We start from the raw sequence: 24,500 nt of genomic DNA, 5'->3' as shown, positions 1-24,500 counted from the left end.
ATGTAATAAGGTAAAAAAATTAAAATTGTGAATGATATATAGTAAAATACTTTTAACTGTTTTTACGGCAATAATGATAATATTTCGATTACTCTCTCGATTTTTGTTAAAAAATATTTCCGTTCACTAATAAATAAAGCACTTACTTTATTTAAAAATGTTCTAGTAGTTATTTTGCGATAATTTTTAATTATGTCATGGATTACATTTTTTAATAGTAATTACTATATTCTATCGTTAGTTTTTTGACTATCGACTGTATTGCGAGTATCGATTTTTTTCAATCCATAGTTCCCAACGCTAATATCACAAAATATTGAGATTTCCTCCGTGTTTTGTGGCTAATATAGAGTTCCACTAAAATTATTTACACGTACTACATAACCCCAATCTGCTGGTATCGTACAGAATTGTTCATTGGTTTATAATTGATATTTATATTAACGTAAAACTAATTCAAATGACCGGTCAAGAAGACGATAATTGGATTATCGACTGTTCTGATGATGAATTTAAAGATTGTCAGGATCCTTGGGAACCAGAACCAGAAGAAATAGATCGTATTTATAGCTTGCTTGCTAAAGGTGAACTACCAGAGCTAAAATGGTCATGCCCAGGTTATAGAACACCATCTCCTGAAATAGCAGAACAGCCTGTAGAAGAAAATGAAACAAAAAAGTAAATACAATGCCCTTAAAAGTATATATCATATATATATTTTAATTGCAGACAAGAAGAACAAGATGACTTTGATTTTATGGATGAGATGACATCACCTAAATTAAAAATTCGAAATAGAGGAGAGGAGACACTAAAGGGTAGTGCCAAAAAAAAAACTACTTCATTAGATGGTGTTATTAATAATATGAGAAGGCATCATCTGCTGCCTCCCACATCAAAATAATATAATGCATACAATGCAACTTTTTTTACCCAAGACTGTTCCATTCCATTACAGGATTTGCCTTAATGCACACAAGGATATAAAACATATGATGTTTTAAAAAGACAATATATTTCTAAACATTTAAAGTCTATATTCTCAAAAACTGCTTTAGATCACAATAGCATTAGCCTATATTCTAATAATAAATAAAGGGGAAAAATATTGTTTTACAGGCATATTATTAAATAAATTATTTACAAGCTTACATGTAATACTTAGATTTTAATTATAAATTTTGTAATTGTTTATTATAATATTGCAAGTACATATAATTTAAAATAAACTTTTTGTTTTTATTTACCAGTAATGATTTTCCAATTAAAATGTACAATACTTTAAATGAATAAACTTTCATTGGTATAGAGAGATGTATCATGAAAATTTGCAAATAATAAATAATTATAGGACATAAATGAACAATAAACTATCTTTGAGGGGCAGGTTTGGGCTTTGGCATTTTTCCTAACAAACCCTGTATTTCTTTTTTCTCATCATATGTTTTCCATAACTCAAATAAGTTTATAATATACCTTGCAATTTCTTGAATTTTTTCCATGTCAACATTTAATTCTGCAAACCATGCTTTATGATCTTTTTGTAAGATTACACAAGCAATTTGTAAACAAGATATAGCTATTTGATATGGGGGATACAAAAGACAAACATCAGTTCTCAAAGAGTCATTAACTATTCTCCATGCTAAAGTTAACAACTGTTCTTCATGGCCAATATCTTGAACTAGCTGTAATAGAGGTCTATATGGCTGATAAACAATTAAGCAGCAGTCTAAGTTTTCTAATAAATAAAATTCACATTCTAAGATATGGTTAGTTCTATATGGAAATTCTTGGCTATATGCATAACCAAATTTGTTTTTGACTAAAAAAATTTAAAAACACTTTAAAAAATAATAATAATAATAATACATTAACTTACTGACTGTCTGACATGTATTTATTAATCTAGTATTAGAAATGACACCAAACTCTTCAACTTTAGAAGCTAAAAAGATGCAAGTTGGAGCTAATAATAATGGATCAATACATTTTAATGAATTTCGAGCATAAAATCGTTTAAAATAAACTGTAGCAGTTGCTATAACTTGTTGCCTTGATTTCAACTGTTCTCCCAATGTTTGAATAACTATAAAATAAAGTGGAGTTAAAAGCATTCTTAAATTTAAATTAGTATTAAAATACAAACCACTAGCAAAAAAAATGAATATTTTTTGATATTCCTCTTCACTAAGAATAGATAAATCATATTGTCGTTCTCTAACTAAATCTTGTTTATCAAGAATCCATTGCTGACTGTAATAAAAATATTAAATTTTACATATATATATATATATATATATATATATATATATATATATATATATATATATATATATATATATATATATATATATATATATATATATATATATATCAATACCAAGTAACTTACTGGTGGGAGCTCTGCCAAAAATTGCCAGCCATATTCAAATTGTATAAATATACTTCAATTATAAGCCTTTTACAAATAAGAAACTATCCACAAAGAGATAAAAAAAAACAATTTTATTTGATAGATAACCTAAAATATAATATATTTTTCTATGAATATAATATAAAAATTTTGTTTGACAACTATATAAGTTTGACAGTTAACAATTTGGTTTAATGAAATTTTAAAATACTAAAATTTAAAAACCTAAAAACTATGGGAATTATTAATAATATGAAATAATAAAAGAAATTCCAAAATTATTTTTACGATTTGTCGAAAATAGTAAATATTGTAAATAATTTAAATTCATTTTAATCATTAACCTAGAGTTCCATGAATTTTGATCATCTGGAGTACAAAAATAAGTTGTCCTTGATCTGTCAGCCTAGATTTAAATTATCAACCGATAAACGCAACTTCCTCCGAGTTAAAAATACTTCAACAATGTATGTAAAATTTGATGCTAATGTGGCATTTTACTTTTAAAGCATTGGTATATTTCCAAAACATTAATCAGATTTTAAAACTTTTACGCCATGGCTAGACCGCAGTGGAAATCAAAAAAATTGCTAATTTTATTTTTAGGTATAATAATATATTTAATGATCAAAGTAAAAAATTATGAACATAAATCGTCGGTGTTTCTCTCTGTTCATCCAAACGATGCTTGGGAATTTGTAGCCGATTTCAGTAACATGAAATACTTGAATCCAACAATGTAAGTTTAATTTTTTCTCTTTAATGATGCAAATTATTAATGTTATATACATATTTTAGAACAGATTTTATTATCACAGATGAGAGTGGAGATTATAAACACTGGAAGTATACAACTGTTTATAATGAAAATTTATCACATTGGCCTTATCTCCCAAATTATTCAACAGCCCAATTTGAAATTAGATCAGAACCTGAAAAGGAAGAATATTTAATAGATTCCTTTCACAAAACATGTATGTTCAATGGATTTTATTGTTGTAGGTGTATTAAAATAATAATTGCTATGAGAAAATAAGTGTATATTTTTTTTCAGTAAATTCAATCAGTGAATTTAAATTCAAGAGATCCAATAAGGGTGCCCTCTGTACTGAAACAGTAATTTATGAGTGCCCTAGGGTATTTTCATCATTTTGTAGGAGAGAAGTTGAATTTCAAAGAGAAGCAATTATAATTAATTTAAAGAACAGGTTTAATAACCTTTAATTTTTATAAATATTGATTATAGTTTAATTTCATTTAGTGTAAGTAAGTTTGTAGATTAAATATCATTATTTAATACTTTTTATATTAATCTTTACTAAATCCCATTGGTAATCATTATATTATTTTACAATAAATTAATAAAAACAATAAATTATTTTATCAAATATTAATGCAGATTACTTATATCACTGTTATATATGTTTTATTTATAAAGAAATACCATGCTAACAATAAGTAATTTAAAGACATTAAAATGTGTATAGTGAGTTATTGTTAACTAAAAGTGATATTTATGAAATTGGGACTACCAATTTAAGATGCGCGTGTTCATATAATTCGAAAAATTACAATTAGTAAACTATTCACAGCTGCTCGCCAGATTTCGAACTCCCTTGAGGACAGCAGTGTAACGGGAATCATAATCGCAAATTTGTTGAACAGTCTAAAATTTCCTATTTGGGAATATTAAATGAAACATTACTGCAATATGAAAAAATATTTTCCCATCTAACTATAGTAAAACATGAACTTGAAACTTCAGCTAAGCAAGATGCGTTTCGTTGGTTTAATCTGTTGCGAATTACTCACTATTTAAATCGTATAATATTATAATGACGAGTACAAAGTAATGCATGTAATTATTATTTTTTTATTATTTAGGAGTCTGCTGGTATTAAAAAATCAATGATTATATTAAAATTTTGTTATATTAACTCAAAACGCCTATATATTATTAATATATTAAAAATGTTTATAACAGTTATATTGAGATTTTGATATATTAATAGTGGAATTTTTAAAAAACTATAACCTTGAAAAGTTGCGTTTTGGATCATAATACGGACCTGTATAATGTCATAGAGTATTGACATCAGACAAACCGGAGAAAAACATATCCGAAGGAATATATTTTACCGTTTGGATATTTGCTATATTTGCTTCCGATATCGTGTCCAAGTGTTTAGTTTGAAATGTCTTCCAAACATTTATCTACAGGTTTTAAATAATTAGTGTTAAAATCAGCAGTAATGACGGACACATTTTTCAGGATCTGTTGAGCCACCTCGCCAAGAAGGACTTATTCGCCTCTTTTCAATGCAATTTTGCCCATATGCTCAAAGAGTAAGACTAGTTCTGAAAGCAAAGGGAATTCCACATGACATTGTTAATATAAATCTGATCAAAAAGCCAGAATGGTATCTAAAAATTCACCCTGAAGGTAACGTTCCAAAATTTGATATTATGTGCTTTTATAACATATTGTTGTAGGTAAAGTACCAGCATTACTTGATGGAGATAAAATTTTGGTTGAAAGCCTTGATATATGTGATTATCTAGATGATCATTATCCCCAGAATCCTTTGTATCCTGCTGAACCAGCATCAAAGGAAAAAGATAAACAACTAATTAAAAAAATTAATCCAGTAACAGTGGCATATTATAAGAATATGTATGGAGCTGATGAGAAAGCTCCTGCTGAATTACTGAAAGATCTATTGGAACCTTTACAACCTCTTGAAGAGGAGTTAGCTTCTAGGAACTCACCTTTTTTTGGGGGAGATAAACCTAGCATGGTATATAAAATGATTAAATTAAATTGGTTGAATTTATGTTATGGTACTTTCAGATTGATTATATGCTTTGGCCATGGGCAGAAAGAGCAGGAACGCTTGGCATGAAACTAGGTACAAAATTACCTATTCAAGATAATCAGATATCCTACTTGAGGAAATGGAGGAAAGCAATGAGAAATGATCCAGTAGTAGCTGAACTACATTATGAACCAGAAGTATTTTGGAAAGTGGCACAGTTTAAGCTAAAGAATGTTGAACCCGATTACGACAGTATTGTATAATTATAATAATTTCAGTTTACTTAATTTACTTTACTTAAATACTCAACTCATATGTTACTACCAGTGCATTAGGATAATAAATGTAACAAGGCTTTTATATTTTTGTTTTCTTGTTGGATTAATTGAAGCCCTGAGATAAAATTAAATTCAAATACATTTTTAAATACCCCTTAAATAATTTGGCGTGTGCGCATTTGAAACGAACATGCAGCGCCACCTCAATTCGTTCACTTTCTCTTCATTCATGGCCGGGTAAACAACGTTATAAATTTTTCTACAAGTGTATCCTCGCAGCTGCAATGGAGTACTAGTTTTTTTTAAGTTTTGCACACGCAAGTGTGCCAGTACCTATAGTAAATATGCAGTAAGTACAGATTTCATATTATCAATTTTTTTTATCAAATTTTTGACATTGCGTCAGCGTTGCTTTACCTCAATAAGTCCATGACTTATTACGTCAATACCTGGAATTTAGTAATTGTAAGGGATCGCTTTCACCTTATTTTGCATTTTCAGTACTACAATTTTTGCTGTCAATGTTTACATTTGAACCACTGTTGAGCAGTTGTCAGTATCAAAACCATTAGTTGACCCAAATCAGTATTTGAAACGAATATTACTAGCAAACATTCAGAAATATTCGGCTTAATATTTTGTTATATTAAAGATAGTATTTCTATAACATATGTTTTGTATTTATAAAACTAATAAAACATTGTTTAGTAAAAATTGCAGGAGCGATTTAAAACATTTTGAATGTTATGATCCATATTATTGCAAACATGAGGCAAATTATTCTTTTTAATTAATCAAAATAAATACCAATGTTAAGTATTAAATCTTATCAATATGACATCACGATTTATTAAGAAACCGAATCCAATAGACGGAAAGAAAAATAATTTTAATCATAGCTCATGTTATTTTGTCTTTACATTTAAAAAGATAGGAAAGTTTTTGATTTGACATTTGAACTTTTTGAAAAATTACTTAAATATAAATAATAGAATTAAAGAATGATAGAGATGTTATTGAGAAACATTTTATATATAAATCATAATATTATTGGTAATTGGTGGTCATCCGAGAAACGTGAATGGTTCTCGAGTCGCGTGAGTAAGCACGTGTAAAGTAATGATAAGAACTAACGTTGTTGTATTTATTTTATTGGATATAAAAATGGTTGCAAAATTTAAAATTATTTGGGACTCTTTTCAATTAGAATTTTTCAATAGTTCATTTACTTTCTGCAATCGCATTAAATATGTTACCTGACAGCAAGAGCTATTTAATCGGTGAGATTTTATAGTTTGTTTTTTTAAAAATTATTTTACATTTTACTAAAGTAATATTCTAATTCGTATTTTTGTTTTAGGGCCACTATGGCGTCCCCTTCATTTGCCGTACTCATATCGGCGCAACCAGCTATCTTAGACACCCTTTCCCTATTTAAGTTAGACCAAGGCAACAATAATAACCATCATGCTAAATTTGTTGCCATGGAAGGAAGAACCGGTGTCTCCTCTGAATTCTGAGGTATTGTTTAATATTGTTAATCCAGGTCATATAATAAGACAATATATTAATATCTCGAAGGATTATTTAAATGTTATTTTAATATCTGATAATTTCTATGCCCACCTGTTGTATTTTTTAACTAACAAAGAGTAATACCAGTAATATAAGATTTTTCAGTAGGCCCGCGCCGATTTTGAAATGATAAAACTGCTAATAAAATTCAGAAAATATCTGGAATATAACATTCAAATGTGCACCGCGGCTTTTTTTGGTGGCATTTATCGTGGTCCAATTTTCAATAGTGTGATGGAGTGTCAATAGTGGCCTGAGTTATGACTGAGGGCATGAATCATTTATACTCTATTGGCATAGATTTGCGACTCACAGAAAATCTGACAAGAAAAATCTAAAGCGCTCAAATTCCATAACGACCGTTGTATAGCCCGTTTCGCTGTCCCACTAAAAACGTATGTCGTACAATTTAAGCTATAATAAACCAGTTTTTATCGTTCTATAATATTTGTCTTTGGCAGATTAAAAAACCTCATCTAACCCTCCTAAGCAGTAGCTTTTTTTACAATTAGGTGAATTCCAACTAGATTGCCGTTGTTCTATACAAGGCAATTTGTATTTGTTAACATAGCTATTCTTCCAAAAATATACTTCGTGACTAAATATGAGTTTTCAGCCAAAGTTCAAATCCTAATGAATACCTAATATCATTTTGATGAAGTGGCCATGACGACAAGATGGTCCTACTGTTGCGGTAGTCAAGTGTTTAAAACCCGCCAAATCGTGGCTGTAATTTTATGTCATTATTTATAGGCAAGAGTGTAGTGGCTTGGTAAGACCGATGTCTTCTGGGCTGATCCCTAAATTGGTTACTCGCTAGTTGGTAGGGTCAATGTTGATGGCTGTGGTTCGGAGCCCACGTTAAGCAACAGGTGTAGACACCAAAAAATCCAAAAGGCGGAAGTGACTAAAATATACGTTTAAGTTTTATCTTCTGGATGTGCTGATCAACTACTTAAGTTGCCACGCCGCCAAAACTATAGGGCGTCAACATTGATTATTAAAAAATCCTATATGAAAAAATATATAAAATTATTCATTAAAATATTCATTATCACTAATAGATAAAACTATTATTAATTATAATATTCGTAACATACTTTATTGTTTTTTGAAGGAGACATCGTTGTTCGAAGACTCATTCTATGAAACATCGTTGGATGATGTCAAGTTGGAAGATGACGTTGATAATTTTGAAGCCTGTGAGTCCAAGGCGGAAGTTGCTTCTCAAATTTTGGAGAACTTGGAAAAATTGGTGGACCTAGATGAACTTATTAAAGCAGGTAAGGGCAATAAGGAAATTGATTCCATATACGTCTTTGAGTACAATTTATGTAGTTGAATAAGTATTGATTTAAGAAATAATTGATGCAACGTTACTGTATGCTTACGTCGAATCATTTCATGTTTTGACCTGATGATAGGTGAGGTGTATAGACCGAAAAACATATTTTTTTTTATAATTATAAACAGCATGTGATTCATTTAGAATTGATATTGAGAGCAATTAAAAGACAAAGTTGATATGTACTTAAGCTGGTGTAATATCAAATAAAGCTGTGGGGGTTTTCGGCTTTTTTACACGAACATGCTCAATCTAATTGGATTTTCTTGTAATATGGATTATATTAAGGTTATGAAAATATAAAATTTGCAAAATAAATATTACTTTTAATACTGTTTCTGTTTTTAGTATATTATTTATCATCTGTCTCAACAAATATGTGTTTTACTTTGACCTATTTTACATTTGAGGAAAAAATTGTATTTGTATTTTAAATCTAATTTTGTTTGATATCAGTCAATTTACAAACATATTTGCACAGTTAATTAGTTGAGTGGAACAACATAAATTTTAGTTATTTTAAAATAGAATTATTATTATAAGTAAAGCTTTTCCTACAGATTTTATATTATTGTCTGTTTTTTGAATGAATATATTTTATTACAAACATTTACGTTGATCATAATAATTCCACTTTTGTTTAAGTTCGTGTTTGGTTTTGTTTTGTAGTAGGCTATTATGAGTAGCAATTGTTGGAAATTTTTTTAAGACTGCATATTCGGAAGTGAAAAAGTGTAAGGAAAAGTAGTCAATTCATAAATTTAATATTCAGTTAAATTGGAAGCTAGGGATACACTGAAATATCGTTTATGTTGTTTATAGAAATGTAGAATTTATAAACTTCAGTGAATAAACTATTAAACATTTAATTCATTATAATGTATTGTTTACTCTAATTTAGCAAGTAAAATAATGTTTAATTACATTGCTTGGTAACGTTAAATTCTTGGTTTTTGCTTTATTTATTGAACATTAAATAATTACAGCATATATAATTGGTTGCCTATATTTACGTTTGTCTATCAGTAAGCAATAATTATATTAAAACAGGTTTTTATATGAGATACACCACATAAATTATAATTTTTTCTTACTTTTCAAAGGCGATGGCATAAAATGCAAAAGAGTTGTTTAGTTCAGGGGCAAACGTTTATTAATTATACCTCCGATTGTGCTTTCAAGACCAGTTGTTTCGTATCATGCTGGAATACGATAATATAGTAAAATATTTATTTTTAATTTTTTCATGTTTTCTTCATTGAACATAATTTCAAGATTTGTTTACATGCTTATCCACACGACGTCCGCAATACAGTTTTTGTTTTGCGAACTATATTAATAGCATTGACCTTTTGCCTTTTTGTTTTGCAATTTAATAAATCGGTTTGCTTAACAGGCACAAATTGAGTCGCGAAATGTAGAAACAGTTTCGAGTCGTTTCATTGAAAAATGAGTTTTCTCGGTACCGATACACGTCTCATATCATTACGATTGTTGCGGATTTTCCCTTTACGGGGATATACCAATAGAATTTTCTAGAAAATATTTCATATATTTTTTAAAATCCACTATGATAAATAGTTGTTACGGTTCAAGTCAGTTGCATTGACGGTTTTTCCCTAATAATTAAAAGTAGATACAAAAACTGATTTGATAAAATAGTTTATAGTGACTTGTCCTTGTTATTATTTTTAAAGCAAGGTTGCCAGCTAAGAAATGTTATATTGTCGAATACAGATATATAGAGGGTCGCTGTGATACAGGCACTGAAATAGAAGTAACGGAAATATTTCCTTTATCTGTTTAAATATATTTTTAGTATTTATCTACAGTTATTATAATACTTTGTTAACACAAAAAATAACCAAAACATCAATTTATTTATAAATGAATAATTAATGTTTTTTCGTCAAAAACAAACTTTTTCCTTAATTTATAAATTAAATAATGTTAAAGTTATTTAAAATATGTAAAATGAATTGTATAAACTACATTTAGTTAAAATTTGATTGTGATTCAGAACGATACTATAAGTAAAAAATGTTATGCACTAACAGTACCATTTGTATTACAATTACGTAAATGTCGGAGTTCTCCCTGTAATTCCACGACACTCCCATTTATTATATTTATTATAGTATAAAGATTGATTCACCAATTCAATATAATATATTTATTTATATTAGTTACAGTTCATATGATTTTAAAAAATTTGTTTCGATTCATTTATTTACGACTCACCATTTAATTTCACATATTATGAAGAAAATTGAACGATTACTTCATGACTCTCAAGAATGTCTGAAATAAAAACTCAATTGCCCTCTTGTCTTTTGCATTTTCTTGAGTTTTTAGAAGTAATTTTTAAATACAAGCACAAATCAATAGTGAAATTTATTGTAAACAAATTGTGCCGATTTCGACATATGGATATTAAATTAAGGATAATTTAGTAATACGTTTGTATTTTAAGTAATCGAAAATTGATTAATTAGGTTGTTATTGTTATATAATTTAGTCAAAACGTATTACATTGATTCACCATCTTACAATATATGATAATAGAGATATTTTATAAATAAAACCGAATGCATTAATTTACGAGCTGCATAATTGTATACGTACTGAAAATGAAAGTTGAGTCTAGTTCAATGATTTTTTTTCCTCTCTGGGTAATCGGCTACAGTATAACATTTTTCGTCCTTTCAGTAAGATTATAATATTGCATGGTTTGTTATCTCGACAACTCGGCATCGCTTAGAAACAGAATTAGATAGGTTCAGCAAACTTTCAACATATTTTAGTTTCGTAGCCATATTTAAAAGGTTCAAACGATATTTACTTATTTGTTTTAATTAGATTTATCTGTATTTTCAAAGTTATTTCCCTATTGCTTACTAATTTTTATATTTTTGAAAGTACAAATTAGTTCTGAATCTTTAATGTGTTATTGCAATTATATTAATTGAAATTAGTCTTATACTAAAATCAACTCTTTATTGGAATTTTTATTTATAATTCTTTATTAGAATTAGCAAAAATGTGGCTTAATCATAATCATAAATCATATAATTTTAATTAAGCTTCTCTTAGAGAGCAATTGGCATAAAAAAACTATATATTTTTTTCATATAACTTCTATAATCTTTCATAATAATACAAAAATATTTTAATAAACAAAACTTCAGTAGGGGAACGATGGACTTCAAAGAAAAAAGCTTCGGAGCCTTTTTTCCTTCATATTTCCGCAGGAAAAAGAAGCCCATATTTTTTCTTATAGCAATAATTTGAAGATGAGCCTGTTTGTCTGTCATTAAGACATTCTCTTGCCTTTTTAATTGATAACTTGCTACAAATTTCTGTGAAGAAGTGACTGTTGTCTCTCCAATAAAAAATTAGATGAATGAAAATCATCATGAATCTTTTCCTAATTAACGGAGTTACTGATGATGTTGAACCTTTGGCCGCAATTCTTTCATTACTTCCTCAAATTTTCAAGTCAAGTGTCTTCCCCAATTGAAAACTTTTTCAATAAGCCAGTTGAGGAATATTATTATTTGTCGATTCATAAAAACGAAAAACTCTTTGACGTGTATAATACCTTCTAACTAAAATCTTCTATATAAAAAGTGTTATTTCATCTAGTAGCATAATATTGAGGAGCATGGAATTTTTTCTGTAAAGTTTTGTTCAACACTCCTATGATAAAAATTCGAATGTATCTTATTACAGCAGCTGCGACGGTTTATTTTAGTAAATTTTAAATTGTATTTGAAACAGAGTCGATGTGTTGAATTTTTGAAGATATGAGTAAGTGAAGAAATCATGTTCACTTTTTATTAAAGTTTTCACATGATGACAATATTCCCTATAAGTTCCTGAACTGTATTTCCTCTGGTATGGCATCATTGAAAAATCCACCAGCATTTTTCTTTCAAAGCTTGCTTTTATCTCATGGCAATTCAAGTACTTATTTCACTTACGTTAGCATTATCATATATTTTTAAAAGCTGTGGATATGACCCTTGCGGGTTTCTCAGAATTGATGAAATAGAATACAAAAATTCAGAAATGAGCCTTACTCGGATCAAAATTCGAATTTAAACGAGTAAACTGAAACCTAATTGAAGGTTAAATTGTTGACAGATGTCGAATATTACGATATGACTTCGTTTTTCAAATCAGACATTTTTTATACACTTAATAATTATATTAAAATATTAGAAACTGTTTGTTGATTGATTCTTATACTTCACCGCGTAGCGTGCGTTTGCTCTCTATTACCGTAGGATAAAACCAAAGGCGGCTAAATTTTTTTAGGTCGATTGTGATAAATAACGACGATTTTTCATTGCGATGCCCAATCAGACGTCCCAGCAACCGGACACAATATTTATACAAAACTGACCCTGTTTCTGACTTTATCAAAACAGATTTTGAGACTCGACAAGTCCGTGACCCCTTGGAAAGGAGCGGGAAGATTCTCTCGCCAGTTCCTATTGCGTCTTTTGTTGCACTCACTTTGTTTTTTTGCGTCGGTCGAAGAAATGAAAAAAGGTTCAGGGACGTACCGGTAATGGATTTGGCAATTGACGCATTGATAACCCCACTTTAAGACAAACAGTCGTAGCCTTGAACGGCGGGGATCAAAAGTTGCGTTTGGGAGGTTTTTACGGGTGTTATACGGCGACTAGGTGGTTGGTTCCTAAAATGTGCATTCCGGGGAGACAAAAATTGAAATAATAAATTTATAATATATATTATAGGTGATATTTTTATTAGTTATATTTTTATATAATGAAATAGGATTCATAGATTCTATAAAAATATATTTGGAGGGGTTTATTAATAATTAAATAGATAAAATAAAATTAGGATTGCAGTAAGTACATAATAAGTTGAACATTAATCGGAGCGAATTACGTTTTTACCTGCGTTTACACAGCTTTCCGTCCTTTCTAAAGATGGATTGTTTATTTTTCGACTTATCGAAATAAAAGCGAGCCATGCCATAAGGATTCACGAAGGCAATAATTTGCTAACTAAGTGTTGATTTGTTGATACTGGGGATGTTTTTGCCATTAAAAAATGTAAAAATTTAATATCACAATGTTATTATATCAGTTTTGAATTGATTGCGTTGAAAAATCATTTTTACAGTAGGTGGAATTATATATAGTGTTATATATTAGATGATAAGGCATACTCATGAGGACCTATCTAATGAACTGTATTGTTTAATGCGGATTTCCGCGAGTAAGCTTGTTCAAACTCAGAAGGTCGACAAGTCTGTGTTTTATCTCGTAGTTCTTTTCTACTAGATCAAACTATTTTTGAAAAATCAATGCTATTTTTCAGTTCTACTAATTATTTGCAAAGCCTTTGGGCACACTTCATATAATAATTCATAGATAATTTCTGATGAAACCTTTGATGAAAAAGTTATTCTAACTTGAGGGTTTTAACCATTTTTTTTAATTTGTAACATCTCGCTTCTGCTTATTTTTTTATTTCGCCTTTAACTTTTTACAGTTTAGAGATCTGCAATAACTTCTTTCTTAATTAAATAAGTTAATATTTACAAGTACTATCAGCAAAAGTTCCTTTTCTTTTTGAATTACACTTAGCAGGCAGAACATCAGTACCAACACTACAAATTCGATGCCGTGCTCTGGGAGCGTATTTCGTACAGAATTCAGTGTCAAGTAAGCTGTTAATTAGTTGCTATTATAAACTCTGTTATTCTGAGAGATTATGTAAATCGCGTAGACTTCTTGTTTTTTAATTATTGACTTTGAATTAATTTCTGAATATTAACTAAGTTTTCATTTTGTTTTTCACATTTTTATTTCAATGGGTTTTTTTCTAATATTCATATTCGTATAATTTTTCAATTTAACAAATTAAAAAATAATAAAGTAATAGAATCTAAGTTAGCTAACTTTAAATACAATTGGATTTTAGATAATATTGTAGATATTTTGTAATACCATCGTATATATTTAATAACAGACATTTAGTAAGTTTAGTATCCAAAACCACTTTCATATGACCGTCAAGATATGTTGCATATTCATCACCTGGTAGCATATAACTGTATAAAACGAGAACTATAAACATTGTATCAATGGTTTATTCCACATATAAGGACCATGCATTAGTTTAAAGATACTTTTTGAAAATTTGAGACAATTTTGTGTATATTATTGGATTTGAGTGTAGAAATGACTTCCTATAATGAATCGTTTACGATTCATGTTGAGTTTTTAGGGAACAACCGAAGCGTTCTTCCAACACATATTTTTATCCATGAAATATGTTTTCAACAGCACTTTATGACTTCTAGCTACATTTTTCTTTCTCCTAATTCGAAATATTTAGAATGGAAAAAATAAGAATTAGAAATAGATTATTGCGAAATTACATTAAATGGAATTATCCGTATCAACAAACATTCAATGCAATTACAAGAATACAACTAAACAAATACTGTTTATGTTATATAACAAATTATCTTCCTCCTTAATACAATTTTTGTTTATAACATTTTGTGGTTTAAATGTTATCAAGAAATTAATACGTATTAGAAACGAATATATATCCGAAATATTCAACGTTTCTATTCTTTTAATCATTATAATTGCATGTAATCTAAAAAGGTTTGAGCTGTGGAATTTACTAGATGTCTAGGGATTTTCATACTGTTTCATAAAAGTCGCTGTATGATTATCAGTTGTTATTTGATTTTCCATTATTCCTTATACCCCGTCACTTGTTTACATGTAGTTCAGTTAGTTTTGTTGAAAACTTTATCACTTTCCAAATTAGATGAAAAGATAATCAACAGATAACTTTAAGAGTACGTTGATTCCCATTGGATATTGTCACTTAATAATACCATTCTTCCTATTTAGTATTTAATTTTTTATTGCTTATAAAACTATAAATAAACGTTCTCCTCAGATCGCTTCAGTTTTGGAACATTGAAAAGAGAGCACTGACATTGTTTTGTTTACGAATGCGCCTCGATTGAAGAGAGACAGACACAGCGAGATGGAATAAAAAAGCTGATGCAAAAAAACTAAGGGTTGAATCAGCCATATTTTTGAACGGAAATAGTGTTTGCGGTGGGTGGGGTTTATGGAAGGGTGTCAGATCAACAAAAAAAAACTATGAGCGGCCTCAATTGGAGGATAAGGACGTGTTTTAAGTAAGGCCATTTTTTGTGTGGTAAAAATTATTTGAATGTGTGATTTTTTTGCTTACGTGATAGTGATCAGAGGATATAAGATAACTTTCTAATACGTTTTGGTATACAAACGAGAGGAAAACTGCTTTACACAGAGAAAGAATAGTTGAAAATGAAATATGAAAATAAATGAAAATTTCGTAAATTCTATAATTCTTTTGTTCAGGCTTAATCTTCAGTAGTCAAATTTACAGCTTTCTATTTTTACAAACTATGAAAACTAAAAGGTATTTGTGCATAACGGCCGAAACTTTTTGAGGAATTTGGTTTTGCTCCAAATAAGAAACCTTTATTATTAGCAACCTATATTAGCAAACAAAACATACAATTTATAGAAAAATCTAAATTTCATAACATATTGCTGATTGTGAACATTACTATTTCTGAGAGAGCTTGTCATTGTTTACTATACACTTAACAGAAAAATAAGGTGACTTCTACCATTTGTCAAATGATAGTTAACTCTATTGAATGTTCTATAACTCCAAAACATCTTATCGTTCATTTTTGCTAATACAATACGTATAACATTTACGATGAGTCGAGAAAAAAGTAATTTTCTTTGTTTTCGTGTGTTTCAAAGCGAATTTATTGATATAATTTCAAGCACTAGTCAGTGGTGTATGTGTCGTTTTGATCGATGACCCTTTGTCACTTTCCTGGCAAAACCATGATCCCATCACCCTACAACTTTCTAGGCGAAAAACTTAATTAAGTGATTTCAACAAGTTTCTTTTGAATTAATTGAGCAGTATACACTGGATGCATCAATAATTCATAGCCAGTCTCTTTCAATTTTTGTCAGGTCATTAAAGACGTATGTGGTCTAGCGATTTTCTATACTATTGATCAATTTTTATCCGTTCAGAATTGTTTTCTTGTCGAAGTTTAATTTCCTAGCGATGTCAGGAGATGACATGTCAAATATAAACGTAATAACTCCTGAACTATGGCTTCATTGAGTTTTCTTACTAGAGATAGACATTTACTACTTAAAACCGAAATTACTATTTCTCTAACATATAATGTGATTTAGTTTTAAAATGTTTCAAATATTTTGAAAGTTTATTATAGTCGAAATTTTGTTTGTTTTGAATAGGGAATAGGGAAATAAAGTGTTTTATAAAATCATGTTAAATATTTACTGCTTTATTATCTGAGTGATTATAAGTGTACTGTGATTAAAAATTAGTTCACCATGTTATCCATTATAAACTTCTTCCGCCTGACTAAACTGTCAACAAGGAATATTATTTGAATATTATATTGGGTGCAGCTTTCCTTCAAAATCGCTTCAAAAACGTTTAATTTTGTTGGATTGAAGATATTTAAACCGACCTGAAAGGATTTTCTTGCAAGAGAAGAATACAAATTTAAAAATTCACATTTGTTTTTTTATGCTTTTATAACTCTCAGAATGGAAAGTCGTTTTAAACCTAATTTCCAATAACATTTTTTATTCTATATCTATTAAGTTTATCGAAATTAATACTCGTAGATTTTGGGTTATGTATAAACTTAAATCCGAGTAAATTCAATAAGTAATTAACATATGTAAATGTGCAAAAGTGCACATGAAAAATTATTGATGAATTTAATTTGTATAATTTTATCAGCTTTATAATTTTATTTGTATTGTGATTACAATACAAATATGTAACAACGGAAATTTTATTTCTGGTGTGATGTAAATTTGGGTATTCTTACTAGTTAGAAAACTAGTTCATTTATATAATACGCATAATAGTTGATGAAATAATTTTTAAAAAATTTTAGTGTAGCTGTAATTATCAAAATTTTAATTTTGAGTATGCCATACGAATATTAAGAAATTATATATTGTACTTCCATCGCGTTTTTAGATAAAAAACGATATTTATTTCGTCTGTTTCAAATTAATATCTATTAGATAGAATTCCCAGAGTTTTTTTCACGTTTTCAAAAAATATATACTTCGAATTGGGATTTCTGGAATGATTTTTCCTGAATGCAAACCCTTCTTGATTCGGTTTTAACCTTCAATCAACTCTAGGCGATTTGTTTTGCGATAAATGAAGCAAGCAAAATCAGGTATTATTTGGGATGGAACAATGTGAATTGAATATTTGATAAACAGCTATCGGCCCACGATGATATTTTCTCGAGACGAATGGTTTTACATAAAAATACATAACACCCAAAATTATACTTTTATTTGACTCAGTGTACGGTCAAGGTACGGCTCAGTTACTATTTTCTGGTCGCAGTATTATCCAGTTTCATATACGTCATTAATGCATATCTTTAATTAAATAAGTCCCCATTAAATCATCAAAAGTAATAAAAGACGCATAATTGTTATAGTTTGTTGTATTAACAACGCAAAGATTCATGCAATTTAGGAATAACCTTATGGAATCTTTGGAAGTCACCTGTGTCATTGTTTATTACAATAATTCTTTCAGGGAATTAATTGTTTTTGAACGATTTATTAAATTGTAGGTTTTAGTTAATTATGATTGTAATAATGCACGTTATGTTGCACGATTGGTAGATGCCATTGGTACTTCCATCACATTCGTGGGACAACATTCATGCATTTATATCAAAATTTATGTGTTTTTGTATTTTTATATCTATATAAATCAAAACTTACATGCCTTCAGAGCTAAATCATTCGGTAATTTTATAATATGTGTTTAATGAGTCCAAATTGGGATTAATTCTAACTAATAGACGTTCTGGTGTTTCGGCAACACTGATTAAAATAAAATTAAATGACTAGTGAATCTCCATCAGTGCTACTAATGTATTCAATTATTTTTACAATTTTGTTGACATACAGCTTTTTATTATTGTTGATTGTGAACTGAGTGAAATATATCACCGTTCATGAAATATATTTACGGTTGATCATGAAAATATATCGATTATTGTAAAATATTAGTCCTATTCTAAATGTTATTTTAAGGTCTATACCTATCGGATGGTGCTAAATGTTTTATTCGCCCTTATTCACCACAATTGTATTTTATGAAGGTGTGTTTGGAGATTCGTTGATACTCTTATTAGATCTGCGGATGTTGCCACAGCAGTGATCCTCGTGAAGTTGAAAATACCTATTCCCACGGTAGTTTTGTGGTCGGTAGGTCGACTGTATATAGGAGACACAGTATCGGGTCCAGTACACTGGTTTGCGGAATTCCTGAATCTATTGGATGTAATTCAGTGAGTTTATCGCCTTGTTTTATAGTAAAATGTCCCTCTGCGAGATAAGATTTTACTAACTAAAAATGCGAATTATGGAGGTGTTTCTTTAATTTAACCTGCCACCCTGTGTGCCATACTTTATCAAAACTCAGATATGTCAAGGAATGCAGCCGAACAACATCTTTTGGCTTTTAAGTCCATATTTATTTTGTTTACAAGTCTGTGGTTTTGTTCTATAGTCCCGCGCGTCATGGAAATAAAAATGTTTTATTTTCAACCGTTAACAAGACCGGATACCAAAGAAGCTCGGTTCCACATGATATGACAGTAAAATATTTAATGGACCGAGTTTCCAAGTGTTTCATTAAAGTAATTCACTGGGGAGACTGACTGAGACATTTTAATGTTTCCACCGTATAGCCTTTGTACCGGTTTCTGCAAAACACTGTGAATTGTGTGTGTTCTATGAAAAGTACTTGGTTCCGTTTTTCGCCCACAAATATTAGAAGTGCTGCGTTGAAGGAATTATTGATGGCATTATATAAATAAATTCGCTTTAAAAAACATGAAAAAAAAACGCAATTACTTTTTGGACCGACCTTATGGATCATATATCGATTGTAGTGAAAATATCACAGTCATATTCCATTTATTCTTCTCTTTCTTTTTTTTGTCGGTAATATTAATATGTTTAATATAAACGAACTGTAATTGGATTATGGATTTGGATATATATATATATATATATATATATATATATATATATATTCGATTATGGAGACTAATTGCTCTCACTGGTCTCGTTGTATACTGGTGATAAAACGCAACGTCTATTCTGTCGCTTAATTACGGTTCAGACTCTGCTTGTACTTTATTTTTCATGAACATCAGGATTTGTTTAATATTCCTGAAATTTCTTCAAACTTTTTCCGTTGGTTAGAATGTTTGTCGACTATATCAAAATCTCCATCTCTTAAATGTCGATAGCAATAACAGCATATTCATTGAAAATAGCACTCGACACTTGTTTAAATTGTTTTTCTCTCCAAAAGTGGTATTTATATATAATGCTTTGTCATTACTGTTATGTTTAAAGAGATCCAGTTCGTAGCTATACATTATGATAATTAATTACTGAAATTGCAACGCATACACATAGAAATGTTGCATTATAATGATTCATTATTTATGCCTAGAATTATAATGGTTTGATTAAGGTTTCCATTGAAATACGTCTTGACGATATTCTATCATCTTTATATATTGATTTATAGGTTTTTATGTTCCGTTATTTATAATATTAATGATTAGGTATTATTGTAAATTAGGTGTTGGAATTGGTGTTTTTAAATAAAAAACAGTCTATTATAAAAGAGTTGTTGGACGGAACTAAATCGGGACAATATCGCTGCAGTAGTAATTTATGATAGACCAGACCTTAGGTTTTTCGATTCAAGAGTCAATTTTCTTTCTTGTTTATCATTTCCAAGAATTTTAGAGGTTTATCTATTGTTGATATGTCATTTGTTAATAATTCCAGTGATTAAGATGGTTCTTGAAATATTTGAACATGAGTTTTCATCGATCAATTCTAACTAATTCAAGCTAGAACACGATTTGAGTAAAATAAGATAGCTTTCGACAGAATTTTTATAAATATTAGATCAATAACATATAGGATTTGAATTTTTTCATATTATGTAATAGCCTTTAAACACTAACTGAAGGATATGCTTTAATAAATGACTGCTCCATATCATGTCTCCTGTTTATGTAACTTTTATCTGTGGGTTGTTAATGTTCAAGATGATTATTCTAATTTTTGGTATATCTACATTTCAAATAATATAACTATATTGGTATACATGCAACATTTTTCGCTGTTTTTTTTTTAATATAGCTTTAGTTCAGTAACAATATCAATTAATACAGTGTGAAAAGTACTGTCCATCGGAAGGTAAAACTATTTTCCATTCTTCAGGCAATTCATGATTTTGAAAAAACTTCTGAATATTAGAGCCCAAGATTGGATGGATTAAAACGGGTTTCGGTAAAGGCAATCTGCTTCGATCGAAATAAGTGATAGTTTGAAGGACCTATATGTAGACTATTCAACAGGTGAATTATCGCTATAATTCAAATTAATTTTGCATTGTGCATTGCTATGATGGAAATAATAATCTCATGTCTTGTATATTTCAACGTCTATCCACATTAGCATGACAAAGAAAATGCTTGACTAATCAACATTTCGCAAGTGCTTCTTATGTTTGGTATAATGTTTGAATGGTGAAACTCCTTGCTTTTGAAGAACATTATTTTATATATTGTTGTATACAGCAATTTTTTTTTAATACAATCAATATTAAAATATGATAAATTGTATATTAAAATATATTCATATCTATTAAAAAAATTTAACGTCTTTGGGTGAAGGAATCGACTTAATAGAAAAAGTATGTTATAATATCTCGATATCGTAAAACTTAACAAAACGCTCTATTTGATCTTTACTGAGGAACTATAATATTTATTTATTTTTTTGCATTACTACAACATCTGGAAGTAGCAGTGGTTTAGGATGTTACTTCCGTTGACGCACTAGCAATATAAAACAAACTATGGTTGTAACGTATAATTTCGCACGTGTTCGAGATAATTGTTAATATATTTAATTTCGTTTCCCCAGTATAATAATAGATTAGCGTTTTGAAGTATTCTTTACAGTAAAAGCCTTAATGGAACATTGCTTTATATATGTTTTTATATTAAAATTACATGAATTTTTGATAGTCTCACATAGCCGATTAAGAATTATTGTTTACCGCATTCTAATAGGAAAAATCGACGATGCCTGAGTGAGAAAATCTACAGCGCATTCCTGCCTCTGTCGCGGCTGATTCGCAAAGTTGCACCCGATTGGTGATCGGTCTCACGCACGCTCGCCGATCACGTGGTCCGAGGGGAGAGTGGGGATCTCGGACATTTGAGGACCGTCCGTCAAAGGCGGCTTGGCCAAAGACAGCTCGCCTTTCGACGAACGTTCATTCGCCTCGTCGTGGTTTCAGTAGCTTGATCGCGGTTTACGCAAACTCACTCGCGGATATATCTCTGTCATCCTTTGACGGCTCTCCTCCCTTCCGATTGCATCTTTTTCGCGACCCATATCCGACAAGTTTGTGACAGTGTACTCCCCGGACTCCCGATGTCCCCTGGTACCAATGCTCGCTCCTATTGTCGCGAATAGCATGAAGTGCAGCTACCATTACACGTGGAACAGAGATATCGTGTTCAATTCGCAAAAATTGGTCAAAAGACGTTGAAGGCTGTCCGCAACCAGAACCAAAACCCCCCTTTACGCCCACCCAGCCTGATACTGCCTAATTCTCGCTATAGTTCGTAAGGATACCAAGGACTTTCCGTCACTCTCACTTTCTCCATAAACTGCAGTTGTGTGTTTTTTTGGATTTGGCGACCTCTCTTGGCCGAAACAAGCATTACTATAAGGAATAAAAGAATGTCTCTTTGCTACGGTAGGTTTCTCCAGCTTACACGGCTAATATGACGGTGTTTACGCCACGATGGTTCAAACAACTGGTTTATTGGGTATTCGACGTCAAACGAGTTCGTAAACTGTTCGAGATTAATGTCATGGATGTGTACGGAAAACTAATAATTATAATTCACTAAAACGTACAGTTTACAAACGCCAATTGTTAAACAAAGCAAATGCCAGTATTCCTCACCCTGATTTACATATTGTACGCAGTAGTACATTACGTATATTTTAACTTCATTAGTTGATTACTAGTAACACCTTACTGACGTGGACAACATTCCATAAACCAGTTGTTTTAACCGTACAACTAAACAACAATGTAAACACGAGAATCTTACAATAAACAACTAATCTCTGCTTTTATACGAATACTTCTAAATGATACAGATTAACAATTAAAAAATATAATAGAAAAGAAATAAAAAACAGTTTGTTTCTTTTAGGGCAAATTAAAATGATGATATATTAAATTGGACGTAGAAAATGTGACCCAGATTCTTTATATAACAGAACCAAAAAAACTCTACAAAATTATATTCCATACTGTAATTTTGAGTGGATACAAAGGCCCTGTGTTTTAATTAGTTTTAATTTATATCGATTTTTAATATCGGTAACGTTATTTTATACATATGTTTTATTTGATCCCTCTAGTATTTTGAACTTCCATACTAGACTTATTTTAGTACATATTATTATTGAAGTAAATTTATGGATTTTTGTGTAAAATTGTCTTTAAGTTATTGTTTATAGCTAATCGCTATTTTTTGTCCTTCCAGCAACATTAATGTACAATAAAAAAATACATTTTTCTTAAACTCTCCAAGTCCAAGTCGTGCGATTTTCAGGTATATGTATCAAAATATTTCCACCCTCTGTGAATCTTTAATAATATTGGTAGGTCAACCAACTATTATAGTATTCCAGTTTGTCTGATGGTTTTAATTATACTTTTTTTTATCACATTTTCCGTGATATAGCCTGTAGAAATGTGTGTTGAGCAGCAAACTTCTGTCCCAATTCTAGTAGACTAGTTTATAATTCACAGTAACAATAAGTCCAGCTTTGGTGGTCTAACAACCTAAACTGCGATGCTTGTGCTAAGAATCTACAGACTAAGGATGTTTTTCAAAGTATGGATGCTTTCTAATTCTAATAGTTCATGTCTGGTGAATACGCCGGATGGAGGACTTTATTTTAGGATTTCATTGTAGGCTATCACAAATTTTGCTACACTGCTGGGATCGAATGTGGTCATACCACAATAAAAATCACTTTCTTACGTTTCTGCTTCTATGATAACAGTTTTTATGCATTATGTGGCTATTGCAATCTATAGCAATAACCTGAGAAAGTTTATTTCGGTTTAATCTTACTATGTACCAGTTTCAATTAATATAAAGTAGCTATACAATAATGTTTAAGACGATATCGCATCGAAAGGATAGGTTTGCCATATGCTGTAAGTTACTCAATATAATCGTCCATTTTGTTTAATTTTCATATTTCCCGTTAACGTACAAGAAAATATATAATATTGTTTTTATTAAAATCTTATCAAGAACCTTACGATTGTAAAAATGGTGAAAATTAATTTCTTGATTTGGATGAATTTAATTTATTTATTACAACTTTGATCATGGGATTCAGTGATCAAGTTGGTCAACACGTCTAGTATTTTAAGCAGATTCAAAATTTTTTATATTGCACTATAAGGTCTTTTATTAACATCATTTGGGCTTCAGGAAGGTACGTTGTGGCGTACAAATTCAATGTTTAGTCCATGAAAATTAAATATCATCGACTAGTTTTAGTCAATGAAGAAGTGCACGTAATTGATCTTACCGTGACACCAAATTGTGAAATTGACATGATACATTTCAGTGAAATCTATGAAAATATTCTTACTATACTTATATAGTTAAAAGCGCCGTTCATCGCCATAATCTATAAATGGACTTCATCAGTGAATATACATTTCTGACTAAAATAGGGATTTATTTGCATTTGTTCCAAAGCCCAGACACCTAGTTGATGATGCGGTTTGCGGTCGTTTATCTTCAACTTCTAAGT

General features: G+C 29.8%; 5 protein-coding genes across 7 annotated transcripts in view; 4 read left to right on the top strand and 1 right to left on the bottom strand.

Moving 5' to 3' along the window:
• The first annotated feature begins 325 nt into the window (after window positions 1–325).
• Window positions 326–1,229, top strand: Pa1 (PTIP binding protein Pa1). The gene is made up of 2 exons (XM_076408559.1): window positions 326–678; window positions 730–1,229. Exons 1-2 carry the CDS (start codon window positions 461–463, stop codon window positions 902–904), a joined length of 393 nt encoding a protein of 130 aa, XP_076264674.1. The 5' UTR covers window positions 326–460; the 3' UTR covers window positions 905–1,229.
• Window positions 1,017–2,596, bottom strand: CycC (Cyclin C). Its single transcript, XM_076408558.1, has 4 exons — window positions 2,396–2,596; window positions 2,150–2,256; window positions 1,883–2,089; window positions 1,017–1,825 (listed from the first exon to the last, which is right to left on the bottom strand). Exons 1-4 carry the CDS (start codon window positions 2,425–2,427, stop codon window positions 1,371–1,373), a joined length of 801 nt encoding a protein of 266 aa, XP_076264673.1. The 5' UTR covers window positions 2,428–2,596; the 3' UTR covers window positions 1,017–1,370.
• Window positions 2,597–2,772: 176 nt separating this feature from the next.
• On the top strand, window positions 2,773–3,713 carry LOC143198379 (uncharacterized). Of its 3 annotated transcripts, none has more exons than XM_076407553.1 (4): window positions 2,773–2,883; window positions 3,023–3,155; window positions 3,215–3,414; window positions 3,471–3,713. In XM_076407553.1, exons 2-4 carry the CDS (start codon window positions 3,040–3,042, stop codon window positions 3,638–3,640), a joined length of 486 nt encoding a protein of 161 aa, XP_076263668.1. In that variant the 5' UTR covers window positions 2,773–2,883; window positions 3,023–3,039; the 3' UTR covers window positions 3,641–3,713. The 3 variants fall into 3 exon arrangements, with proteins under 3 accessions (XP_076263668.1, XP_076263669.1, XP_076263666.1); XM_076407554.1 differs by having other exon boundaries at window positions 2,874–2,930; XM_076407551.1 differs by lacking the exon at window positions 2,773–2,883 and having other exon boundaries at window positions 2,893–3,155.
• A 763-nt stretch (window positions 3,714–4,476) lies between these two features.
• LOC143198377 (pyrimidodiazepine synthase) lies at window positions 4,477–5,592 on the top strand. Its single transcript, XM_076407545.1, has 4 exons — window positions 4,477–4,636; window positions 4,689–4,859; window positions 4,910–5,214; window positions 5,268–5,592. The coding sequence occupies exons 1-4, from the start codon at window positions 4,612–4,614 to the stop codon at window positions 5,493–5,495; spliced, it is 729 nt and encodes a 242-aa protein (XP_076263660.1). The 5' UTR covers window positions 4,477–4,611; the 3' UTR covers window positions 5,496–5,592.
• Window positions 5,593–5,685: 93 nt separating this feature from the next.
• crc (bZIP transcription factor crc) overlaps window positions 5,686–24,500 on the top strand; it is a 40,473-nt gene continuing 21,658 nt past the window's right edge. The window contains exons 1-3 of the mRNA XM_076407544.1: window positions 5,686–5,859; window positions 6,871–7,031; window positions 8,203–8,368. Coding sequence (XP_076263659.1) covers window positions 6,978–7,031; window positions 8,203–8,368 — 220 coding nt within the window. The 5' untranslated portion in view covers window positions 5,686–5,859; window positions 6,871–6,977. The remainder of the gene's footprint in view (window positions 5,860–6,870; window positions 7,032–8,202; window positions 8,369–24,500) is intronic.

Source organism: Rhynchophorus ferrugineus, unplaced genomic scaffold (assembly GCF_030347505.1).
Source record: "Rhynchophorus ferrugineus isolate W39M unplaced genomic scaffold, kcgeb_rfMv2 rfM6, whole genome shotgun sequence".
In the NCBI taxonomy this organism is placed as follows: domain Eukaryota; kingdom Metazoa; phylum Arthropoda; class Insecta; order Coleoptera; family Curculionidae; genus Rhynchophorus; species Rhynchophorus ferrugineus.
The sequence above is the reverse complement of the archived record's forward strand: the minus strand, read 5'-3'. Positions and strand labels throughout refer to the sequence as shown.